At 48.4% G+C, this 25,668-nt stretch overlaps 2 protein-coding genes across 2 annotated transcripts in view; both read left to right on the top strand.

The window, feature by feature from the left end:
* Window positions 1-4,003: 4,003 nt before the first annotated feature.
* On the top strand, window positions 4,004-4,939 carry LOC116867970 (olfactory receptor 6B2). The gene has a single exon (XM_032857980.1). It carries the CDS (start codon window positions 4,004-4,006, stop codon window positions 4,937-4,939), a length of 936 nt encoding a protein of 311 aa, XP_032713871.1.
* Window positions 4,940-14,377: 9,438 nt separating this feature from the next.
* Window positions 14,378-25,668, top strand: part of NDUFA10 (NADH:ubiquinone oxidoreductase subunit A10) — a 51,121-nt gene continuing 39,830 nt past the window's right edge. The window contains exons 1-6 of the mRNA XM_032857652.1: window positions 14,378-14,534; window positions 17,539-17,707; window positions 18,348-18,563; window positions 20,903-20,989; window positions 23,447-23,568; window positions 24,972-25,051. Coding sequence (XP_032713543.1) covers window positions 14,460-14,534; window positions 17,539-17,707; window positions 18,348-18,563; window positions 20,903-20,989; window positions 23,447-23,568; window positions 24,972-25,051 — 749 coding nt within the window. The 5' untranslated portion in view covers window positions 14,378-14,459. The remainder of the gene's footprint in view (window positions 14,535-17,538; window positions 17,708-18,347; window positions 18,564-20,902; window positions 20,990-23,446; window positions 23,569-24,971; window positions 25,052-25,668) is intronic.

The raw sequence follows: 25,668 nt of genomic DNA, 5'->3' as shown, positions 1-25,668 counted from the left end.
CTGGCCATAGCCAGATGGGTTTGTTTTCTCTCTTGTGGATTATCTGGTGGGAGGAGCTGCAGCCATGGAGTTGGAGGGCCTGGGTTTGTGTCCTGGTGCTGCCACAATGTTGGGCAAGCCTGCAAACATTTTGCTCTAACTTCATTTGAACATGAAGATGTTGGCCTTGTTTTCCAGGGCCTCAGTGACGATGACAGGACATGTTTCATGTTAAAATACTTGGTCAGTGATGACGGTGATGGGGGTGATGAGGGTGATGAGGGTGACATGGCCCTTTGTCCCATCAATGCCAGCTCTGGGGACCCACACACAGGATGAGGAGAGTGGCACAGGGGCAACCACTAGACTGTTCTGGAAGCAGATTGCATGTAGGAGCCCTGTTTTCATCCCCTCCCCCATCACACCTGTCACATGCTGGGGAAAATACAAGCTCTTGAGAACATTCTAGACTTCTCCACTCTTTTTTAAAATTTTTTAAATTTTTAAAACTACTTTATTTTATTTATTATCTTTTTATTATGTTCAGTTAGCCAGCATATAGTACATCATAAGTTTTTGTTGCAGCAGCCAACAATTCATCAGTTGCATATAACACCCAGGGTTCATCCCAACACGGGCTCTCCTTAATGTCTATCATCCTATTACCCCATCCTCCCACCCCCCTCCCCTCTGTTACCCTCAGTTTGGTTCCCAGAGTCTAGAGTCTCTCATGGTTTGTCTCCCTCTCTGATTTCTTCCCATTCAGTTTTCCCTGCCTTCCCCTGTGGTCCTCTGTGCTATTCCTTATGTTCCACATATGAATGAAACCATATGATAGTTGTCTCTCTCTGCTTGACTTATTTCACTCAGCATAATATCCTCCAGTCCTGTCCATGTTGGTACAGAAGTTGGGTATTCATCCTTTCTGAGGGAGGTGTAATCCTCCATTGTATATATGGACCATATCTTCTTTATCCATTTGTCTGTTGAAGGGCATCTTGGTTCTTTCCACAGTTTGGTGACTGTGACCATTGCTGCTATGAACATTGGGGTACAGGTGGCCCTTCTTTTCACTACATCTGTATCTTTGGGGTAAATACCCAATAGTGCAATTGCAGGGTCATAGGGAAGCTCTATTTTTAATTTCTCAAGGAATCTCCACACTGTTTTCCAAAGTGGCTGCACCAACTTATAAGAGGGTTACACTGCACCAACAGTGTAAGAGGGTTCGCCTTTCTCCACATCCTCTCCAACACATGTTGTTTCCTGTCTTGTTAATTTTAGCCATTCTAACTGGTGTAAGGTGGTATCTCCATGTGGTTTTGATTTTAATCTCCCTGATGGCTAGTGATGATGAACATTTTTTCATGTGTCTGTTAGCCATTTGTATGTTTTCTTTGGAGAGGTGTCTGTTCATGTCTTTTGCCCATTTCTTGACTGGATTATTTGTTATTTGGGTGTTGTTTTTGAGAAGTTCTTTATAGATCTTGGATACCAGCCCTTCATCTGCTATGTCATTTGCAAATATCTTCTCCCATTCTGTAGGTTACCTTTTAGCTTTGTTGACTGCTTCCTTTGTCATACAAAGCTTTTTATCTTGATGAAGTCCCAAAATTTCATTTTGACTTTTGTTTCCCTTGCCTTTAGAGATGTGTCTTAAAATAAGTTGCAGTGGCTGAGGTCAAAGAGGTTATTGCCTGTGTTCTCCTCTAGGATTTTGGTGGATTCTTTAGGTCTTTTGTCCATTTGGAGTTTATCTTTGTGTGTGGTATAAGAGGATGGTCTAGTTTCATTCTTCTGCCTATGGCTGTCCAGTTTTCCCAGCACCATTTATTGAAGAGACTATCTTTTTTCCGTGGGGTGTTCTTTCCTGCTTTGTCAAAGTTGGTTGGCCATAGAGTTGAGGGCCCATTACTGGGGTTTCTATTCTGTTCCATTGGTCTATGTGTCTCTTTTTGTGCCAATACCATACTGTCTTGATGATGATGGCTTTGTAATAGAGCTTGAAGTCAAGCGTTGTGAAGTCTCCAGCTTTGGTTTTCTTTTTCAATATTCCCCTGGTGATTTGGGGTCTTTTTTGGTTCCATAAATGTTTTAGGATTGTTTGTTCCTGCTCTGCAAAAAATGCCAATGATATTTTGATAGGGATTGCATTGAATGTGTAGATTGCTCTGGGCAGCATAGACATTTTAACAATATTTGTTCTTCCAATCAATGAACATGGAATGTTTTTCCACCTCTTTGTGTCTTCCTCAATGTCTTTAGTAAGTGTTCTGTTGTTTCTAGAGTATAGATCCTCTCTCTCTCTCTTTGGTTAGGTTTATTTCTAGGTATCTTTTGATTTTGGGTGCTATTATAAATGGGATTGATTCCTTAATTTCTCTTTCTTCAATCACATAGTTAGTGTATAGAAATGCAACTGGTTTCTGTGCATTGATTTTGTATCCTGCCATGTTCCTGAATTGCTGTATGAATTCTAATAACTTAGGGGTAGAGCCTTTTGGGTTTTCCACATAAGATACCATATCATCTGCTAAAAGAGAGTTTGACTTCTTCTTTGCCAATTTGAATGCCTTTTATTTCTTTTTGTTGTCTGATTGCTGAGGCTAGGACTTCTAGTACTATGTTGAACAGAAATGGTGAGAGTGGGCATCCTTGTCGTGTTCCTAACCTTAAGGGAAAAGCTCCCAGTTTTTCCCCATTGAGAATAAGATTTTCTGTGGACTTTTCAGAGATGGGTTTTATGATATTGAGGTATGTTCCCACTATCCCTGTACTTTGAATAGCTTTAATCAGGAAAGGATGCTGTATTTTGTCAAATGCTTTCTCTGCATCAATTGAGAGGATGATATGGTTCTTGTCTTTTCTTTTATTAATGTGACCTATCATGTTGATTGATTTGCAAATGTTGAACCACTCTTGCACCCCGGGAATAAATTCCACCTGGTCTTGGTGAATAATCCTTTTAATGTATTGTTGGGTCCTCTTGGCTAGGATCTTGTTGAATATTTTGACATCTGTGTTCATCAGGGATATTGGTCTGTAATTCCCCTTTTTGATGGTAGACTTCTCTGATCTTGCTGCCCCAGCCACCTTTCTGCCATCTGCTTTCTTTTCCCCAGAATTGGTTCAAAGTCCTTCCCTTGCTGATATCCCCCCTCCTGGTCTCTTTTGATATTTTGATGTTATGGTTTTTTATCTTTTTTTAAAGATTTGTTTTTATTTATTTGAGAGAGAGGGAGAGGTCAAGCACGCACAAGCAGAGGAGGGGCAGAGGAAGAAGCAGGCTCTGTGGGGAACCCCATACATACCAGTCTCCAGACTCGGTCCCAGGACCCCAGGATCACGACCTGAGCTGAAGGCAGACACTTTACCAGCTGAGCCACCCAGGCGCCCCTGGGTTTTTATCATTTTACTCCTTTGTCATATTTTCAGGGGTTTTGAGATGACACAAAGATAGGTATGTGACTGCTCTTCCTCCTTGGCCTGGGAGATTGCTGCTGCTCCCAAAAACCCCAGCCCTGTGAGTGTGTCTGGGTCCAGGGTCTGGCCAAACTGGGACAGCATATCGCACTCCCATGAGCCCCGCTGCTATCCCTTCCTCTTACAAAATCAACTCTGAAACCAGGCAGAAGAGTCAGTATCCACTGATTTAGAAAGAGCTTGCCAGATGACCACCAAAAGGCCCAAGCAAGGCTGGCTGCAGAGAGCTTATTGTCTTTAGAATCTTAGGAGACCTCCAGCTTGTAGGAAAATAGGACCATCATGGGATATGTCGGGGAGGATGTGGCGGGCATTCCCAGAGCCCCTATTCTTAGTGTGACCTGCCCCACAGGCACTGGGAAACTCCTGATGGGAAAAGCTTCACTTGGGGACAATTTCTGCTCCCTCTGCTGCTCATGGAGTCAGGCGTCCAATCTCTGGGTCAAAACTCTCCTGCAGGGTGAGCTTGGCCTTCTCCCCCGAGGCCCCACAGCCCCTCACTCTGGAATGACGGTGTTTTGCAGGCTCCCAGCACACAAGGATGAGGGGAGAGAATGTCACCAAGGTCAGCGCATTTGTCCTACTGGGCTTCCCCACGGCCCCTTGGCTGCAGTACGTGCTCTTCCTCCTCTTCCTGCTCACCTACCTCTTCGTGCTGGTGGAGAACTTGGCCATCATCCTCACCGTCCAGACTAGCTCCTCCCTCCACAGGCCCATGTACTATTTTCTGGGCTCCATGTCTTCCCTGGAGATCTGGTACGTCTCTGACATCATCCCCAAGATGCTGGGTGGTTTCCTCCTGCAGCAGAAACACATCTCGTTTATTGGCTGCATGACCCAGCTGTACTTCTTCAGCTCCTTGGTGTGCACTGAGTGTGTGCTCCTGGCCTCCATGGCCTACGATCGCTACGTGGCCATCTGCCACCCTCTGCGCTACCAGGTCATCATGACCTGGGGGCTCTGTGTGCAGCTGGTGGTCTTCTCCTTTGTGAGCGGCTTCTCCATCTCTGCCATCAAGGTGTACTTCATCTCCAGTGCCACGTTCTGTGGCTCCAACGTCCTGAACCACTTCTTCTGTGACATTTCCCCCATCCTCAAACTGGCCTGCACAGACTTTTCGACGGCAGAGCTGGTGGACTTCATCTTGGCCTTCATCATCCTGGTGTTTCCCCTCGTGGCCACCGTGCTCTCCTATGGGCACATCTCCGTGGCTGTCCTGCGCATCCCTTCTGCCACTGGCCGCTGGAAGGCCTTCTCCACTTGTGCCTCCCACCTCACCGTGGTCACCATCTTCTACACGGCCATGATCTTCATGTATGTCCGGCCCCAGGCCATTGATTCCTGGAGCTCCAACAAGCTCATTTCTGCTGTCTACACTGTTCTCACCCCAATCATCAACCCACTGATCTACTGTCTTCGGAACAAAGAATTTAAGGCTGCCTTGAAAAAGGCTCTTGGGCTAGGTCAGTCTTCATAATAGGACAACCAAAACTTTTGGAAATCTGATTGGTAGGATGATAAAATGCTATCTTTTATTGCACTTTCTGCTTTTTTAAAGTAAATCTACAAATGAAACTTGGCAAACTATAGAAACACACAGAAATCATAAGCCTTTATTTGCTTTTGTTTTCCCGTAGGCCAGCGGTCACTTTGGGTATATTTTGAGGTTTTTATAGATGCAGTTGTGAAGATGCTTTTATGTTTCTTTCATCCGGTGTGATGCTTGAGTGACTCCTTCATGGTTCCTCATGTAGCAACGATTCATGCATATGGTGTATAATGTTGCACCGTGTCGATGTATCACAGTGTGCTATGCATTGACTGTGTGGACTGTGTTAGAGACGGAGCCTATCATCACTACGGTTAGCGTCGCGGTAAACACTCAGACTCATTTGTTTTCACTAATGCACATTCACTACTGCTAGCTGTGTGCCTGGGTGGACTAAGGTTCACAGAAGCGACACCAGTAATTGCTGCTGAAGGAGGTATGTGTTTGGGCAGTTTTAGCAGGAAATGCCAAACTGTTTTCCAGGCAGGTACACCGGTTTTTCTCCCGCACGAGCAGTGTGCGAGGGTCCCGGCAGCCCAGAGCCGCCCCGACATTTGGTGTCCTTGTAGTTCCCCCAGCGACAAATGCTGAGTGCCCCAGCGACGTTAGGGTCTGCTGTCCTGGGTGTTTGCCTTCTCAAGCGCCCATCACCACTGCGTCCCCTGGTCTCAGATCTAGTCGCTGTTTCTTTTTAACATTTTTTAATGGGCGTTTTTTAAAAAGGTTTTATTTATTTATTTGACAGGCAGAGATCACAAGTAGGCAGAGAGGCAGGCAGAGGGAGAGGGGGAAGCAGGCACCCTGCTCAGCAGAGAGCCTGATGCAGGGCTCAATCCCAGGACCCTGAGAACATGACCTGAGCGGAAGGCAGAGGATTTAACCCACTGAGCCACCCAGGCGCCCCCAGGTGGGCATTTTTGCATGCCTCTGTGTTGCATTTACTGCAAAAATATCCTAGTTCCTGGGCTTGCCTTTTCTCTCCAAGGGTGTCTTCCAATGAGGAGCACTGCTTGATGCTGACATCTAGTCTGTCCACTTTCTCCCGTTATATTTGGTTTATTTTCCATTTAAGAAGGGCTCATCTAGAGGCAACTGGGTGGCTCAGGGGTTAAGCCTCTGCCTTCGGCTTGGGTCATGATCTCAGGGTCCTGGGATTGAGCCCCACATCAGGCTCTCTGCTCAGCTGGGAGCCTGCATCCCCCTCTCTTTCTACCTACTTGGGATCTCTCTGTCAAATAAATAAATAAAATCTTAAAAAAAAAAAAAGAAGGGCTTGTCTATTCCAAGCCATAAAGACATTCTATTTAATTCTAGAAGCTTTATTGTTTTATCTTTCATGTTTAGATTTACAACCCATCTGAAACTGACTTTTTTTTTTTTAGGGTATGTGGTACGGGTTAAAGTTTATCCTTTTCTATGTGGATATCAAATTGACCTGCACCCATCGTATATTGATATGACCATGTCTTGCCCGCTGCAACGTCGCCCTTTTTGTAAACCAAATTTCTATCTATCCACCCATCCTCCTCTTTTCAGACTCTTCATTCCATTCCATTTGTCTGTGTGTCAGCTCCCGCCCCAGTGCTGTGCTGTTGTAGTTACTATGGCTTTTTTATATACTGACATCTGGTATTAAATCCTCCATCCTTGTTCTTGTTTTTCAAGATTGCCTTGGTTATTCTTAGCCCTTCCCAAATGGGTGTTGGGGGATATAAATGTGAGAATCAGCTTGTTAATTTCAACACAAGAAAAAATTGTTGGGTTTTTTTAAATTGGGATTGTAATGAACCTATAGATCAATCTGGAAAGAACTGTCATCTTTATAATTTTGAGACTCTTAATCTAAGAGCAAGACACACGCCTATATTCATTCACAGCTCCTTCAACTTCTCAATTCTGTTTCATGATTTCCAGCTTATTGATCTTTCACATTTTTTGGCATATTCTTGAGTTTGGTTTTTTTTTTTTTAACTAACATAAATGGTAACTTTTCTGTTTAAATTTTTATTTCTTAAATTAAAAAAAATTACCTCTGTTCCTTTGTTGCTGGTCCATAGAACAAAATCTTTAAACTTTCTTTTTTGGAATAATTAGATTTACAGGATATTGTAGAAAAATATGGAGGGAGGCTCTCTGTGTGCTTTGCCCAGCCTTCCCCCATGACACCATCCTACATGATGAGCTTGGCATCAAGACCAGACAACTGACTTCAAGGCAATCCGCACAACAGATTCCCATCCCACCCGTTATACATGCAGTCATCTGTGAATGCGCGCGTGTGGACACACATGTGACTCTGTAGTTTACCACTTGCGTAGTTTTGGGAATAGAACTTTTAGGGCATGTGGAATGTTCCATCCCCTCAGGACTCACACTTGACCGCAATCTTTTGATATTGGTTCTTTCCATTCAAAGGCATCCTCTCGGGGTCCATCCAGGCTGTGGTGTGTCAACAATCTATTTTTTTGTTGCCACCACAAGTTCTGTACCAGGGCTGAGCCGTTCACCTGTTGAAGGACAGGCGGGGTGGGAGTGCTCCCAGCTGCCAGCTGTGAGGCATGACTGTGCAGGCAACACTCAGTCCAGGTTTCTCCGTGAAGCCAAGTTTTCATGTCTCTGGGTAAGCGCCCAGGAGACCAGGTGCTCACCGGCATCACTGTTGTGTTACAGCTCACTTGCAATGCTAAAGGGAACCACCAGCCCTTGGGCAGAGAGGCTGTGCTGTTCTCTGCTCCCGCCAGCAGCGAGTGAGTGAGTGGTTCCCTTGGCATCTTGCCCCATCAGTGTCATCACCACATCTCCCTCAGCCTTTCTGGAAAGTGTGCAGTGGCACCTCGTTGTAGTTTAATCTGCATCCCTCTAACAATGATGTTGAGCCTCCTTCCTGTGCTTACTGGCCACCTGCCCGTCCCTGCCAGAGAAGTCCGTTCACATCTCTACCCTGTTTTCTTTAAGATTTATTTATTTGAGAGAGAGAAAGAAAGAGAGAGCGAGTGCAAGAGGGAGGGGAGGGGCAGAGGGAGAAAGAGAATCTCAAGCAGACTCCAAGCCAGTGGGAAGCCGATGTAGGGCTTGATCACAGGACCCTGAGATCACGACCTGAGCCAAAATCAACAGTTGGGCACAGAGCTGCCTGAGCCATTCAGCCAAGCCTCCTGTTTTCTAAGTGGATTTTTAAGTTTTCTAAGTGGATTTTTAATGAACGTTTAGTTTTGAGAGTTCTTTCCATATTCCAGATGCGAGCCCTTTGTCAAATTTCACACCTTTTCTCCCCATCTGATGTCTGCCTTTCCATTTGTGTAAGGTCCCTCCCTGATGGAGCAAACATTTAAGTTTTGCTGAGTTCCCCCTTCTGTGTATCATGCTCTTGATGTCAAGTCCAAGAATTCTTTCCTTCATCCCAGGTGCTGGAAGCTGTTTTCTGAAAGCTGTAGAGTTTTACATTTACATTTAGGTCCATAATCTATTTTGAGTTAGTTTTTGCATGTGGTGTGAAGGTCACATCAAGGTTAATTTGTGTGTGTGTGCCCTTGGATGTCCAGTTTCTGCAATACCAGTGTGCAAGAAGTTGTCCTTCCTTTACTGAATCACGTTTGTACCTTTGTAAAACATCAGTGGAGGATGTTTGTGTTAGTTTGTTTCTGGTCCTCTATTCTGTTCCATGGATCTATGTGTCTGTCCATCCCACCAGGACTGTGCAGGCTTGAGAAAGGTAGCTACCTGATAAATTCTTAACATTGCAAGGATGAGTGGTTCCCCTACTTTATTCTTCTTTTTCAAAATAACTATGGCCATTCTAGGGCCTGTACGTTTCCTTATAAATTTTATAATAAGCCTGTTCATGTGTACAAAGAATCTGATGGAGTTTTGACAAGAACTGCATTAAACCTACAGATCATTTTGAGAACTGGCATTATTGTTCTGCCAAGTCCTCCAACCCAGGGACACAGCAAGTCTCTCCGCTGATTGATGATTTCCTCTGACTTCTTTCCCCAGTGGTCTGTGGTCTCCAGCATACAGACCCCATACGTGCTTTACTGGATTATACCTATTACATTTTTTTCTGGAGCAATCATAAGTAGTATTTCATTTTTAAATTTCAGCCTCCTCTTCTTGTTGGCAGTATACAGAAATGCATCTTAGATTTTTGTGTGTTGACCTTGTAACCTGCAAGCCCACAGACCTCATTTATTAGTTCTAGGGGCTTTTCTGGGTATATAGTTTTGGATTTTCTACATAGTCAGTCATGTATTCTATGAATAAAGGCAGTCTAATTTCTTCCTTTCATATGCTTTTTATTCCTGCCTTACTGTACTGTTCAGGATTCCAAGGCTCTGTTGAACGAGAGCAGGGACAGTGGTTATCTTTGCTGTCTCCTCTCATATAAGGGTTAGAAGGGAAGCATCACACTTTCACCGTGCAGTGTGACATCAGCCGTGGGCTCTTTGCAGACGTCCTTTACCAAGTTGAAGCAGCTACCCCTCTATTCCCTGCTTGTCAGGGCTTGTTTTGTTTTTAAGTGAATGAGCGTTGTGGTTTGTCAAATGTTTTTTCTACTGCAGGTGTTCTGATCCCTGATTCTTCTTCTTAACCTGTTAAGGTGGATTGCAGTGACTGACTTTTGAATATCAAGTCAGACTTGCAACCTTTAAACAAATTCCATTTGGCAGTAGTGTGGTCTTCATTTTCTATTCATTGCTGGTTTCAATCTGTTAATGTTTCGTGGAGAATTTTTGTGCCTAAGTTCACGAGATAAATTGGTCTATAATGTTCTTTCCATTTTTTTGGTGCTATCTTTGTCTGTCTGGGAACCATAAAATAGGCTTGGGGACATTCTCTCTTCTTCTATTTTTCAGAGGAGACTGTATAGAGTTAAATCTTTAAGTGTTTGGCAAAATTCCCCAGTGAAATCATCTGGGCTGGAAATTTCTTTTTTGAGGGGGGTGGGCAGATTTTAAAATAACAAGTTCAATTTGGGTAATCCAGGTTATCAAATAATTGTTAGGGCTTACATCTGTTTTCCTTTGTATTTCTTTCGTCTGCTTCTTTCCTCTTACCTTCTGGTTGGAAACCTTTACATTTTTTAGAGATCCATCTTGATTTAGTTATAGAGTCATAATAATAATTCAACTTGCGTAGGAGGTGGTGTTTGGGCAGTGCCATTCTGTATGGCGTGGTCTCTTTCATTCACGGTTGCTCAATCACAACCTGTCTTCGCTGCTTTACCACTTCGGGCTAATAGTCAACCTTCATTGACATCCTTGGACCCTCCCTACTTTCTCAGTGTTATTGTTCTGCCTCCTCCACATACATTAGACATGCTTCAGCCATCCGATGTGATCTGAGCAGCTCACGAAGGAAGGTCTATTCTGTTCATGCCCCCGCCACAGTTCTCCCTTCGTTCAGAATTCCCCAGGGTCCTCTCACTACATCTTCTCTGCTTTGGAAACTCCTGTAACCACGCATAAGGGGTAGTTTCTCCTGGAAACGTCCCTCAGTGTTCCTTCTCCTCAGAATGTCTTTGTTTCCCCCTTTACAAGGGGAAAAGCACAGCTGTGCTGGGTGCAGGAGTCCCATCCCAGGGACTCTTTCTTCCTCTGTGTGGACAGTCCCCCCAATGCCACAGGCTGAGCCCAGCATCACTGGCAAAGGGGGCAGTCAGGAGTCCAATGACAGGAAGTGGTTGGAGAAAGTTAAAGAGGAACACTTCCCAGGTAATGTTATGAATTCAGTATTATTCTGATAGCGTGACCTTAAAGATGGTCCAAAGTGAAAACTACAGCCCATCTCTCTCATGAATATACATGAAAAATTCTTTAATATTTGCAAATAGGACTCAGCAATATACAAAAATCATGACACAGTATGACCATGGGGGTTAGTCCAGGGATACAAGGCTGGTTCAGTGTTCAAAAACCAGTCACTGAGATCCACCATATTAACAGGAAAGTCACATGCTTCTATCAATAGATGTGGGGAAACTGCTTAAGAGAGTCTAATGTCTTTCATGGTAAAAATTCTCAGGAAGCGAAGAATGGAGGGAGCTTCTCCAACTTCCTAAAGCACATTTACAAATTTCCTGGAGTTAGCATCACACTTCACTGAAACCTGAGTGTTTGTCTCTAAGAAGGCAAGGAGGTCAGCTCTTGCCACCACCGTCCATCACAGAACCGGAAGTTCCAGACGGGAAAAGAAGTGAAGGGCATGTGGGCTGGAAAGAAGGAAATAAAGCCGCTCTTTTCTACAGATAACATGATCATTTGAAAGGACTAAACGGTTTTTAAGTACTTACGTGTAGATCTAACAAAACTGAGAACCTCCATGCTGGTGGCAGGAGTTAGGGAGCAAAGAAATGGGGGGGGTGTCTGCTGCGCATGGGTGGGAGGAGTCAGCACAGCAAAGGGGCTAATGCTCACCAAACTGATACACAGGTTTAACACAATTACTGCCAAAATCGCAGCAAGAGTTTCCGTACATGCAGAGAAGATGATCCTAAAATTTACACGAAGAGGCAAAAGAAGTAGAACAGCTAAACCAATTTTGAAGGAGAATAAAGTTGGGGGAATTAGCCTATTGATGCTGAGACTACTCTATAGATAGTCATCAATCTGGGGTATTGTTGAGACACACACAGATGATGATGGGACAGAAGAGAAAAGCTCCATGTAAATACCACCGTCTTTAATCAAAGACTTTCCTGAGATAATTGCATATTCACATGCAGTTGTAAGAAATAAGAGAGATCCTTTGTGAAGTTTGCCCCATTTCTCCCAATGATCACACTTGCGTAACTAAGGTTACACAAGGATGTGGATGCTGATTCTGTCCACCCACTTTGTTCAGGCTTCCCGCATTTCCCGTACTTGTGTTGGCCTCGGTGTGTGTGCTGTTTTAGAGAACACTTTCATCTGTGCAGGTTTTGGGTCCACCACCACACTCAAGACACCACCCCACCCACCACTACGTGGATTCCTTGAGCTGGTCTTTTATACACACCACCTTCCTCCCACTGACTGCAAACCTACCCCCATTGCTAACCCCTGCAGCAACTAACCTGTCCTCTGTCTCCAAAATGGCATTTCAAGATGTTGTGTAAATGGAGTCACACCATCTCCGAAGTCATTCTCCATGTAGTGCGGGTCCTGTTTGTTCTTCTTTCCCCCTTCAGTGTTGTCCACGCTCCATGGTGTGCACCTGTCAGTCTGCTCGCCACCCGCCCTCTGAAGGACATCCCGCCTGACTCCAGTGTCTCCTTATCATAATACAGCTGCCACAAACATCCGTGCACGGGGTTTTGTGGGGGACCCAAGTTCTCAGGGAAGCAGAAGTCAGAGATGACATGGGGAGAATATGCTCAAGATCTAGATCAGGCTGTACCTGCAGCCGATGCTTGCACAGAACTGCCTGGGTCCAGTGAGGTTTCCATCACATGCCTTACATGGTGGGTCGGTGCTGACCGCCAGGTGTTACACAGTATCTCAGATGGAGACTTGACAGGTTAGGATTTGGGGGCTAGTGCTCTACAGGTGTACACAACATAAACGAATTTTATTAGTAAAGTCTCACAAGTCATGTGATCTCAGGATTGAGCAAGTATCTCCTATCAATCCAGAAACATCAACTTTTTCTTATGAACCGATACTGAATTTTCTCTCATTTGGTTTCACCATTATAGTGATTATACAATCATTCAAACTGCAGCTGGACAGAAGTGTAACTTGGAGGATATTTATAAATGAAGTTCATTTGGACGTGAATTTCCCAAGCTCACAACTTCCTTCTCCAGTGTTTCTGGACAGGAATGACAGTATTGGTGGGAGCTGGCTATGGAGGTGCCCTAACAGAGTGTTTATGAATGGTCTCACAAGGAGGAACAGTTGAAACATATTATCTATTTCTGTGTACCAAGAGCTTAATTTACTCTAGTTATAAGATTCATGTCTTTAAATAAATGTCGGTTTACAAAAAGTAGTTGGGAAGCATTATACAGAATATCCTTTACTTCAATATTCATCATGAATGTTAGTGTTCAGAGCTGGGCCCCATGGACTCTGTCCCCTGTTGTTCTGTCTCAGGATCCATCCCTGGAGGAGGTACCGGGGAGGAGAGGAGCCCAGGTCTGGAACAGGGAGGCAGCTCCCAAAACAGCTGGTGGAGAGGGCCTGAGATGACTGGCCGTGCCTCACCTGGCAGGGATTATGACTGTGGCCTCCATCCCTGTCTCACTCTGCCTTCAGGACCTGTTGCTCACACAAGGACTTAACCTTGGGTAAGAACATAAAGGATGGGTCTTCATCCGGGGTACAGCTGGGAAAGAAAACAGGAGCACCAGAGGCAGTATGTGAGTGGGACAGATAACAAAGCAACGTAAGAGGACAGGGAGCCCTTCCCTGAATTCTGACCCCAGACACATGGGATGTGGAGGGAGGCCTTGGGTAGGTGGTGACCCCACGGGGGCTAGAGGACTTAGGGCTCCCTGGTCACATCTGCTTGCTTTGCTTGGGGACACGGTGGGGCAGGACGTGAACGGGGCCCCTGCTCTCCAGGAACGAAGGGTTTAGAACAGTGTTTCTTTCAGTGAGGACCATTTCCATCGCAGTTCAGGACCCATCCCAGATCTTCTACGTCGCTCTGGCTCCGCGGACTAGGACTCTGCATTTCGGACCGGCAGGAATTTTCTAATGAGAGAAATATCCGCTCAAAGACCTACTTTCCAGAACCGCATTCCCACCCTACCGTACAATTCCACGGTCATTCCGAAAAGCTGAGAACCAAACGAAGTTAAACGACAGAAAACTTCGGGAGTTAAGAACCGTGAGCCCGACTCGGTGAGATGCTAAAACCCTTCCCAACGGCAGACTAGTAGGAAAAAAAAAAACCCGCGTTAAAGTCCTGGAGGACTGCGGTGACGGAGAACCCACGGCGCGTGTGCGTCCAGACGCCTCCGAGGTGTTAACGCCCTACCAGGCCTGGGGCCCGTCGTCACGCGGCCGGGAAGACGGGGACCCCTGCCTAGCGCCCTGGGGCGGAGAGGCCGTGTCCACCGTCGCGGCGGCTCCTCTCCCTGCCCCGCCCGGAGCTGCCCTCCGGGCTCGGACTGGCATCGGGCTACGGAGACGTCTCGCTGATCTTCAGGTCTGCACCTGCCCACCCGGGGGATGTGGGAGGGCAGGGGGTGTCCCGGGTGCAGTAGCTGCCCGCCCGCGGGCGGTGTCGGCTCCGCGACGGACCCTGAGAGGCCCGGGCGGACCGAGAGACAGACCAAGCGGCCAGCGGCCCTGAGCCCAGACCAGCTGCTCTCAGCGCCTGCGCTCACTGCCCGGAAGCTCCCGACAGGCGCCGCTCGGGCACCTCGGCCGTGACGTCACAGCGGCGCGCCGGGCGCGGAAGAGGACCCCGTCGCGACCGCGTCCCCTCAGGTCCTTGAGCCGGTCCCGACAGAGGAGCGATGGCCTTGAGGTTGCTGAGAGTAGTCCCTGCGTCTGCGTCGGCTCGGGGCCTGGCGGCGGCCGCCCACCGCGTGGTGAGGCGGCGAGCGGGGAGCAGGCGGGCGGGCGGCGGGTGGTGCTGGCCTGCCCTCCCGGCGTGGACCCTTCCTCTACCCGGGCCTCTGGGCAGCGGCTCCCGGGGTCACTCCGGGGAGCTCCCCTTGCCCCCAGCGTTTTTGGTCCTGAGTCGCGGCAGAGATCATAGGGGCCGGGAGCTTCTCCAGGCAGGACGCTGGGGACCGTGGTGAATCGGCCGCCCGGCTGCCTTGGTGTGGGAGGTCCTCTTGCAGGTGCCTCGGTGCAGTTACGCGCCGGACGCACGAGCAGGTGTGGGGGAGCCGGGGGAGCCTGGGTGGTGTTTATCCACGGACGATCCTAGTGGCGCTGTCAAGCCCACTTAGAGTTCAGCCCTTGCTAGGCACCGCGGGAATGTGACGTGGAGCAAAACCCGAAGAGAAGGCGTTTCGGTTAGATCAGAAAGGCTTAGGGGACTTCCCAAGGTAGACCACCGGCAGGGTAACATCAACGCAGAGGGAACACAAGAAGCAAAAGAACTGAGGCCGGAAACCTTAGGAAACTTTATTTTATAACCGCGGTTGTAGAATCGCTTCTTTCCTTGCTAATGCCTCCCACTGCATCCGTGTCAGATTGATCATAAAGGGACTTGCTTGATCTCCCTGCTAAAGATTCTCATCAAAGGATTGTGAATAGAACAGTGTAATAGTCTTGCTAAAAAGCTATATATGTGTTTTCAGGAGATGACTCAGGCCACCAAAGAGAAGAAATAGACAAGTGGTCACCTTTTTAATATTCAGTGTCAGTGGAAGTGAGGGACCCAGAATTAAGGGGGTGCTACTCTGCTGCAATGTGAGTATTGGACAGACCCCCTTGTAACAGTTTGTTCACTTCCTGGTACCCTCTACAGGGGATGTAGATGAACTTCAGTAAGTCCAAAGAAAAAGGAGGAAGATTGAAAGGGAATACGCCTTGTTACTTAAATAATAAAAGGAATTGGAGATGTGTCGTGAAAGATCTACTATTCTGTGTGATTCTAGAGAGCAGTAAACAGGACCAAGGATGGGAAATTGTAGAGAATTGTACCATAACTCTATAAAAAAGCACTTTCTAAAGATTTCAGTCAGTAAATGGCCGATGGCTTGATCACACATTACTGTGCACCTGCTTTGTGCCTCATCTGTGCTATGATCAAGCCATGGCCACACAGGGAAGCAGTTTGCACATGGCTTGTTAGGTAGCCTGGAGGAGAGAGTGGTTAATTTCTAGGATGCAGGGTATGATAAGATTAACATCCCCATATGCCCTTAATGTGCTGTTCCCTAGTCCACTTGGCATAAGTTTCACTGGACTTGCTAATCTTGCAGTGCTCTTGCCCTTGGACTTTTGTGCTTACTGTTTCCTCTGCCTGAAAGACCCTCTTCCAGATGTCCACTTGACCAGTTCCCTTGGCACTTTCCAATCTTGGTTCAAATGTCACTCTTCCTTCAAAGGCTCCTTGGCCTCCCAATATAGCCTACGGCCCGTCCCATACACGGTGCTGCCCTCCACAGTGATTATTTAATATACTGTGTATGGTGGATGCCTGAGCAACACAAATTTGAACATATGGGTCCACTTCTTTGCTGTTTTTTTTTTGGATAGGTACAGTATTGTAAATGTATTTTCTCTTTATGATTTTCTGAATGTTTTCTCTAGCTTACTTTATTTTAAGAAAACAGTGTATAATACATATAACATACAAAATATGTGTTAATTGACTGTGTTATCAGTAAGGCTTCCTGTCAACAGTAGGGTATTAGTAAAGGTTTGGGGGAGTCAAAAGTTGTACGTGAATTTTCAAGTGCATGGGGAGGTCAACACCCCAGCTCCTGCATTGTTCAGAGCTCAACTGTTATTACTTTTTTGTTTTGTTGTCCCGTTGAATCCTTTGGCTCATTTCCATATCTACGTTGTCTAGAAAACATGCTTTGCATTGTGTAGGCTCTTAATAAGTACTTGTTGAATGATTAAATAGGTGAGTGAGCATTTTGTCAAATGGTTTTTGGCTATTTTTAATACTTTCAAAATAAGCTGTGCATTCCTGTTTTTCCTTATTTCAATAGTCCTCGCTGGTCCATACAACCTTTATATATACTATATATATATATATATGTATATATATATACATATACATATATATACACATATATATAGTGTTGCTTGCCTTTTGATTGTGTTTCTTCCTTGATGTGTGTGTGCTTTGTGTGTGTGTTGGTGGGGATAGACCATTTGGCCTTTGAGTGGAGAATAGACTGGATTTATTGGAGATAGGACATGAGGCAGGTATTGCACCATAGACGAGAGGCGTGAAGATGTCTGCAAAATCATTGCGGTGGGGATAGGGAGGAGACAGTTGGCTCCAGAGAGGTTTCAGAATTATCAGTAGGATTTTGTGAGTGATGATAGGGTTGGAGGAAGGTTGAGGATATCCAAGGTGATTCCCATGTGTGCTTGGATTTGCTTGGTAGATTGCAGATAGGGAGCTTGGGAGGGAGAGCAGATTGAGGGGTTAGGGTATGTATGTTAAATTTCAGTTTTAAGCCTATTAACTTTCAGGTATTTTCAGGACCACTAGATGGAGCTGTTTAAAGACAGGTAACCTGGTCCAGAGCTCAGGACAGAAGTCTGGCCTACAAAAAAGCTCCATTCCCTTCTTCTCTATCTTCCCTTTCCTTCCTCCCTGCCTTTCTTCCTTCCATCCATCCATGCATGCATCCGTCCATCCATCCAACTTCTATCGAACATGGTATGCATATTTTGTTCCAGGTACACTGTTCTAGGCCCTGAGGATTTAGCAGTGAACAAAACAGGCAGTCCCCCCATCCTTATGAAATTACACTGGGGTGGAGTAGGGAGACTGGTAATTAAACAATAGATAATTAAAATGTAGATGTTGGCATTTTTATCACCAAGGGTCTTCTTGGCGTTTTTACCTAATAGCTGCTGTTTCCCGCAGTAACCAGATGCTGTTGTGTTTTTCAGGGAGGAATTCATACAAGTGTACAGTGCAAACTACGGTATGGCCCTTTGGCCTACATACTTGGTGAAAGAACAACCAAAAGATTCACAGAACACAGCAAAGTGATAACTGTAGATGGCAATATATGTTCTGGAAAAGGCAAGCTCGCAAAAGAAATAGCAGAGAAATTAGGTATGGACTTCTGTCTCTGGAGTGCCTTCCTCCCGGCTACACGGCTGCTTGTCTGAGTTTGATTTTACTTTAACATTGACTAGACAGAATTGGGCCCTGGGCAGGTGTTTCACATTTTTAAAATGCATTAAAAGCTGTTTTAATGTATTAAGTTTAATGAAAAATTAAAAACCCATACTGGTTGTCAATTTGACTTGGAACTCTTTCTTGATAATTTGCTCTTACTTGAGCTTTGGAGCAGTCCTCTGAGTAGGGCAGTGATTACTGCTGTCACTCCCAGAGGGGTAAGAAGCTGCTGTCATGAGGCTGGTTGGTGCAGAGCCAGGCTCTGAACCCTGTTCCTGTCGAGTACAACTGGCTGGTGCTCACTCATACATGTGGGGCTCCCACAGTGCTGGGCCACCCTCCTTTTCAGGAGGATCTTCCACGAGGGCGGGGAGGGTCTCCGGGGGACCTCGTCCTACAGCTGTTCTGGACACATCATCCTCAGCGTCATGTGCAAACACAGGTGTGAGGGTAACTTTGCCCAGGTTCTAAGTGACCAGCCTCTGCTATGTGTCTGGGTGGGGCTTGGTTTCTGTGAGACCCGGCTGCCCATGGAGGGCAGGTGAGGCACTCACGTCTCGTTTCTTCTTCTCAGGCTTAAAGCACTTCCCAGAAGCGGGGGTGCATTACGCAGACAGCACCACAGGAGATGGGAGGGCCCTGGACATAGAGCTCAGTGGCAGCTGCAGCATAGAGAAGTTCTATGACGACCCGAAGAGTAACGACGGCAACAGCTACCGCCTGCAGTCCTGGCTGTACGCCAGCCGCCTGCTGCAGTACGCCGACGCTCTGGAGCACCTGCTGAGCACAGGTGGGCTCTCCGAGGCCTGTGGCCACATGTGTGCCCTAGCCCCCTTCTGGAGTCCCGCCATGTTCCATGGCCACTAAGTAGAGCTTTTCTTTGAGGGTGTTGGATGAGGCAAGTTCTGTCTTCTTAATAAGATTATAAATTCCCCCACAATTCATGTCATTCCTGCTTCAGAGTAAAGTTTGCTTTCTGTTACTTCATTCCTGGGGACGGGGGTAGGATTGGTGGTTTTTGTAGGAAGTTTCCGTGCCGCTGCTCTAGGCTCCCCGGAGAGGTATCCACAGACGCAGGGAAGGAAGTGCCTGTAAGTGGCTGTGATGACGTGTAGTCCCAGGCATGCAGTGGCGCTATTGTCACACACAGATGGGACACACAAAACAGGCTTGTTTCTGAAGGCCAGGTGTGGGCTGGGTTCACCTTGCACCCACTGGGTAGTGCTTACCCTGGAGAAAGTGCAGAGGTGGGGCAGGCAGAGCACACAGGGCCCTGCGGGCCCGTGCAGTGTTTTAAGGGGGTATGTTTCTGGAACCCAGCAAGAAACAGACAAGGGCTGTTTGGGGCAGGTGCTGCCTAGAGTCTGGGAGACAGGCAGTAGGAGTCAGTACGTAAAGTTAGCACCGAACAGGGTCTGGTATGGGGTGGTGTGGGGGGTGGCAGCATCCTGGCGACCAGCAGTATGGGTTAAACTCGGCCCCTCCCATGGGGGCAGCAGATACTACCATGCTGTGCCAGAGAGCCCTGGCCTCGGAGGTGCTGAATATGCAGCCGGCAGCAGACAGCATGTATGCATGCTTGAGAGGAGGTGCAGATTGTCTAAGTGTTGTGTCTGCCTCCTGTGGCAGCGGTGGCCACACCGGGGTGGCTGTCTGTTAATGCAGTGAGCTCACTTACAGGCAGCTCAGCTGCCACCGGGGGGGTGTGCTTCATGGGTGGGAGAACAAGAAGGTCTTGCAACAAGGGCCCCCAGTAATGGATGGGACTGATGTACAGACCTGCATTTAGGACCTACTGGCTCACACTCCAGCGGGCTCTGCGTGCACGGTGCATGCCCCAAGCTGCAGGATTCACTCTTCACCTAAATGTTTACACAGGAGTCTGGTTATTGTCTTGCTTTTCCGGAATTTTCTTAGTGATACTTTTCCTCAGGCAAACATAAGCCCTGATTTTGGTTAGTGCCGCTCCTGAGAAAAAAATGCGGTCTCCCTTTTGATGTTCTGTACCAGGACCTGGCTTGCAGGAGCTGCTTTGTCCTTGGAATTAATACTGAGACTTGCCTTACCCCAGCTTCTTTTGGAAGCATACTTCAACCCTATCTTAGGGCTCCCTATTTCTTAGGGTGAAAAAAGAGCACTTTAAGTGAAAACTTGCTTCTTTTTGTGTTCCATGAACTGTTGCACATTGTGTGAGCGCCTACCGTGGGCCAGGTGCGTTCTAGGAGCCTGGGAGGAGGAAGCAAAGGCTGCTACCTCCTAGAACTGACACTGTGGTAGGGAGAGAGCGTAAACATGGGCATGTTCAGTGTCCTATCCAGTAGTGAGAGGCTCAAGGGGGTTTGCTGTGGGCCCGGGGCCATGCTTCCTGGTGAGGAGGTGGGGGAGGCCTCCATGCTGACACAGCAGGCCTGAGTGCAGGGACGCCAGCCGGAGCTGGTGGGGATAGTGCACAGAGTCGCTGAGGTTACAGGAGGCTGCTGTGACGTGAGTGGGCTAGGAGTAGATGGGACAGGGTCAGAGAAGTGACCTGGGCAAGATGGCTTTCCCTCTGGAGGGGAGAGGGAGTCATCAGGAGCTGTGAGCAGAGGAGTAACGGGATCGGGGTTCAGCTCTGAGAGTGCCCATCTGTTGGGAGAGCAGCCGGGGTCAAGGGCGGAGGCTGGGCCTAGCTGGGGTCTGGGACTGGGACCTGGCCAGCAGTCAGGAGGCCTTCAGCGGTTGGGTTCAAGATGTGGTTGGGAGAAAGCTGGTGGTTCGCTGATGAGTGGGGCACGGGGCATGGCGGGAGAGTCTGGATGCTGCTGGGGTCTGGCTGAGAGGTCGGGCCAGGGCAGGATTGGGGTAGGTAGACAGGATGGAAAAGGTATGGTTTCAGACAGAAATACCTTCCTCCTAATGTGATAGGTTATAGCCGACAGGATGAGACAGAATGTGACAGCACCAAAACGGGAAGTGTTCTCATTTTCTAAAACGATTTCCCACTTAGAAGAACACGTCTGTGCTTTTGAAATATTTGATATGCAAAGTGTACCGTGAATAACTTTTGCCTTTCTGAAATGGAGTTACTCGTTTCCAGTGCTTTGGTTTGTATCTGTCTAACTTTTGATTTTGCTTCCCTGTTTCTGACAGGACAAGGCGTTGTGTTGGAACGCTCCATCTTCAGTGACTTCGTGTTCTTAGAGGCGATGTACAACCAAGGCTTCATCCGAAAGCAGTGTGAGTCGGGGCTGTGGTCAGGCCTTCCTGGGTGTGTTGTGCCGCTGGCTGAGGCTCTGGCAGACTCCCTTTACAGTTGGTGTGCACTCGGCATGTGTGGTGACTACATGAATAAGTGCCTTTACTTGTTACATTAACAGGAAAAAAGAGCGTTCTTTCCACCCTCTCTTCCTCCTAAATTCCTATCTCTGGGAAAGCAGACAGGTTCCGCCAAACACCTAAGCTACTTTCTCTGATCTAGTTTAATTTCGCTGAATTAACCAGTTTCTAGTGTGTGATTTTGTGTGTCATCAGGATGTCTGTGTTTTTTGAGCCTGCACCTGCAGCCGGCGTCATCGTCTTCTTTCCCTTCTGTCTGATACGGCGGTGTTCTGATTCCTCCCAGGACAGCGGCACCCTGTGGGGCTCATTGGAGGTCTAACAGGTGGACACGGACGAGGATGAGGTCTGGTCAAAGGTGGCCTGACTGAGGAGTTAGGGACACATGTCTAAGGGGTGTCTAAGGAGGCATGTGCCAGGGCAGGGCTGTGGGGCCCTGTGCTCAGTCTGCTTGTTCATCTGAGTGCTCAGCTGGCCGGAGCCAGCGGCCGGCTCTCCCCGGAGGGCCGAGCACTACAGGCTGGTTAGTGAGTGGGGAGAGCCAAGCCAGCCAGGAGACGATTCGGGGCTGAGGCGCTCCGCTCTTGTCTGCTTCCATGTTCTGCTGTGAGAGCTGCTGGCTGCGTGCCGGGCTCAGTCCTAGGTGCCAGGAATATGACGATAGAAGACAAGGAAGGCTCTTGCGGTTCTGGCCGGGGTGAGGCAGGCACGGAAGCTGCATCGATGCTGGTTCCTCCTGGGGCTGCAGGAGCACACGGAAGAGCGCTAACTGGTGGGAGACCGGGTGCTGTCAGCCACAGCGGCCTTGAGGAGGGAGCTTGGCAGCAGGGCGGCCGGTGAGCGGGGTGAAGCGTGGAGGAGGTTCCTGCGGTGTTGATGGCAGGGGCGGCCCAGGAGAGGCAGGTGGGGAAAGCCCAGAGTGAGCAGGGAGCACGGAGGCTGGGATCCTTGGGCTTCTGGGTTTCTGCCTACTGGGTCATCCTGCCGCAGACCTGAAGCTGAGTGGTCTCAGCGAGGGTGACAGAGGGACAGTCGGCACCCGGAGAGTGCAGGGCACCCGGAGCTGAGAAGGGCTTTCCGGGACGCCAGTGGCTAGTGAGTGGCGTTTCCAGGTTGGGTTAGGGGAAACAGAGGACTCGAGAGTAGAGGGCACTGTGAGGTGGAAGGTCGTCTCCGAAGGGGAACTCCGCTCATAGGAGTCCGAGCAGCAGGAGGCGGAAGAACAGATGCCTTTCCTGAGGGCAGGGGAGGCTGGCCTCGCTCCGTGTTGCCCAGGTGGGAAGCTGAGATGAGACCGGGGGTTTCTTGCATGGAAAGGAGAACAGTGCCCAAGGGAAACCTCAGTCACTCGCTGCGGTGGCATCACCTGTGTACCCTGATAGTCCTCCAGGTCAGACCTTTGCTGACTTGGGTCCAAGGTGTGCCCTGAATGGCCACTAAAACCAGACTCACTGCAGTGGTCACCTGAACATTTCCTTTAGAGCAAAGTCATTGCCTTTCTGTGGCTCTAGTGTGAGCCCCAAAGTTGATCTCTTCTGGAAGTTTCCACCACATGAACCTCTGCAGAGATGGCAGTTTCTTGATGTTGCTCCTGTGGTAGGTGAAGGTGGTGGTTTCATTCCAGCGCTCCACAGTGTGCTCTGCCTGACTTTCTAGTAACGTCCTTGTACGCCAGAGGACATCCAGGTGCAGAGTGTCCTCGAAACAGCACCGTGTCCTTTAGGGCCACAGGTTGTATGTGGCTGTTCTGCACAGGATGACCCAGGGAGAGTGAGCCCTCAGCCTTAACTTGCTTCCTGTTTTATTTTATATTACTAAGTCTGTTACAGTACGTAGTTCTGTGTAGCTGATTAAATTTACTGAAACCAGGTAAATATAGCTTCCTATTTTTTAGTTACTTGAAAAAGAAAGTGAATAACAAAGGTCTGTCCTCGCTAGAGGAGACGGGACCGTGTCTGTTACTGCCACAGGCCACCAAAGAGGACACTTGTGTGCCCTCTCCTGGCCTTCTTTGTGGCTAAGATGCCCTTAGAATCTGGCCTTTTGGATGACATGGAGGCCAGTGCATAAGTCCCAGCGTCCCGCCCTGTGGAGGTGATGTGCAGTCCTTGGGCCCAGAGCTTGCTGTCTGCGGGCAGGAGAAGCGCTGCAGGGCGGGGGCTGCCTCTGGCACCTGCCACGGGGTCCTGTGTCGTGTGTGTGCTGCCGGTGCAGACACCTGTGCCTTCTGTGATTCATGGATTGACACGTAGCTCTGGGCCCTGCAGTCTACCTTTGCCCTTTTACTTGGAAGGGCGCATGTTGGGGGATCCTGTGGCGGCCCCGTCCGTGACTGATGTGCCTCTCTCGTGTGTGTAGGTGTGGACCACTACAACGAGGTGAAGAAGGTCACCATCAGCGAGCACCTGCCACCTCATGTGGTCATCTACATCGACGTGCCCGTTCCAGAGATCCAGAGTCGGATTCAGAAGAAAGGAAATGTAACTCAGCTTTTCAGTTGCAGACCACGCTCTTTCTACTTGTCCTTGTTATCTTGATGTGTCCTCGTAGATCAGCACTTCCTGGTGGCAGTCACAGCAGTTTGCTGTCAGGTGCCACCGGCCTTCACAAAGATGGGTGGCCCACATGGTGGGGGTACCTGAGTGTGGGCCCTTGTGCGGTGGCTGGAAGGGGCTGTGGTCAGTCACTGCTCTCCGGCAGTGCTCCGCAGCCCGGAGCACCATCCCGCCGTCACACCTTGTCCCCTAAGCCACCCTATGGGGATGGGTTAGTATGCTGGTGGCAGGCTCCTTGCCATGTTCTGTTCTTTCGTGGGGCTTCTGCACCCAATTTTCTGTTGGCCAAGTGAATGTGATTTCTAGCATCCTTTCAGTTTTCCTTTCCTGTTTACCTCAGGTTGAGCCCCTCTCCCTCCTTTCCCCTTGTGGAGACTAGAGCACAGGGGCTGCGTTCCCCACTCAGGCAGTGCTGGCTGAACCTGCATTAGGGGGCCGGAAGCTGCGGTTTGGTGCTGCTCACTGGCTCGGGGCACAGAGCAGGACCCGGGGCACAAAGGTTTCACTGCCGCTCAGACTAGTTCTTGTCTGAAGACACCACTCTCACGTCGAGTAATTTTTCCTGGGACAGAACAGGTCTTCTTTCCAGTGCTGTGATGCAAGTGTAGGGTTGTTGTGGGCAGGGTCAGCAGCAAACAGGGAAGCAAAGGAAGGTACCAGGTGGAGGTCAGTCAGTGCCACAAAGAAACATGAGGTGGAAGATAACATGACTTGCCTGTAGCATTGCTGAACTGTAAGAGGTTTTAGGTACTGAGACTGGCTGCTCAGATGTGGAGGTGTCGGTCTCTGAGTTTGGTGGAGCACAGTTCAGGCGATAAGGGAGGTGAGTGGTGCAGGAAGTGGGAGAGGTGGTTGCGGTGTGCGAGTAGTGAAGGGAGAAGACAGGAGGGAGTCTGTGGTGGAGAGGAGGGTGTGGGCTGGGGGAGAGATGGGCCAGTCCCCTTGTTGTCATGGTCTTAGCTGCCAGGCTCTGGTATTTGCGCACATGAGTGCTTGTGTGTGCTCTGTGTGTGTGTGTGCACTACAGTCCATGCCAGGTGGAACGTGTATACTATAACAGGTTCTTCCTGCTCCCGTTCTAAGTGTGTGTCTTAACCTTAACGTGTGAAAGGTTAGGCCATGGGATCCCCTGGGCAAACGTGTGTGCCCTGCTGTGGCACAACGAGGTCGGCCCTGACCAATACTGAGGCCCCTTTCCTGTCATCTCTGCAACACCCAGGAGGTGTTCCAAGAAAACCATGTTTGTTGCTTGTTTTCAGCTTTTACAGGTGTGCAAGTAAAAGAAAAAGTCTAAAACATTCTGCTTGTTTTTCTCTGCTTTTGTTTAGCCTCATGAAATGAAGATCACCTCCGCCTATCTGCAGGACATCGAGAACTCCTACAAGAAGACCTTCCTGCCAGAGATGAGGTGAGCTAAGCGTGCGATTGAGTCCTGTGGCGCGGCATCCCCACACGTGGTTCCCTGTGTCCAGCAGCCCGGGAGTTCACTCCTATTTATTACAGCAGATGTTGTCTGCAGTGTTTTAATCTCATGTTTATAAGCAGCAGTGACAGCACACATTTCAGCTTAATTGGTGGGGATTTTTAGTTTCTTGGTTTGCTTAGTTTGCCCATACTTCTTTGTTTTATTTGTACAATCATTGGAGGCTAGAAGGAAAGCCATGCTGTATCCCACCCCAGGCAGTTAGCATCAGAGAACTCCTGTGTTTTAACCTGAGGTGGCAGCCGAGTATTCTTGGCTACCTAAAAGGCTTACTCGAAAGTGCTCCTTGAATCCGTGCCGAGAATTCATGGAGGACAGCAATTTGTGTAGATCCTTTTAAAATCCTACCGGGTCCTCCTGTTTCTTTCCTTCCTCCTGCTCACATTGTTTCTTTCCTGAAAACACAAAAGGAAATGTTCTCCCCTTGGTCTGCTCTTCGTCCCTAGTCCTTGGCTGCCAGTATCTGAGAGGGAAGTCTGGGCCACTGTCCCTTGAGTCCCACTGGAAGGAGGTGTTTGATCTTTTCCTGAAGGTATCTAGCA

Source organism: Lontra canadensis, unplaced genomic scaffold (genome assembly GCF_010015895.1).
Source record: "Lontra canadensis isolate GAN:19392208 unplaced genomic scaffold, GSC_riverotter_1.0 scaffold13, whole genome shotgun sequence".
In the NCBI taxonomy this organism is placed as follows: domain Eukaryota; kingdom Metazoa; phylum Chordata; class Mammalia; order Carnivora; family Mustelidae; genus Lontra; species Lontra canadensis.
The sequence above is the reverse complement of the archived record's forward strand: the minus strand, read 5'-3'. Positions and strand labels throughout refer to the sequence as shown.

Bases quoted from the DNA above. Each gene is read 5' to 3' on its own strand.
- LOC116867970 (XM_032857980.1), top strand. From the start codon at position 4,004: ATGAGGGGAGAGAATGTCACCAAGGTCAGCGCATTTGTCCTACTGGGC.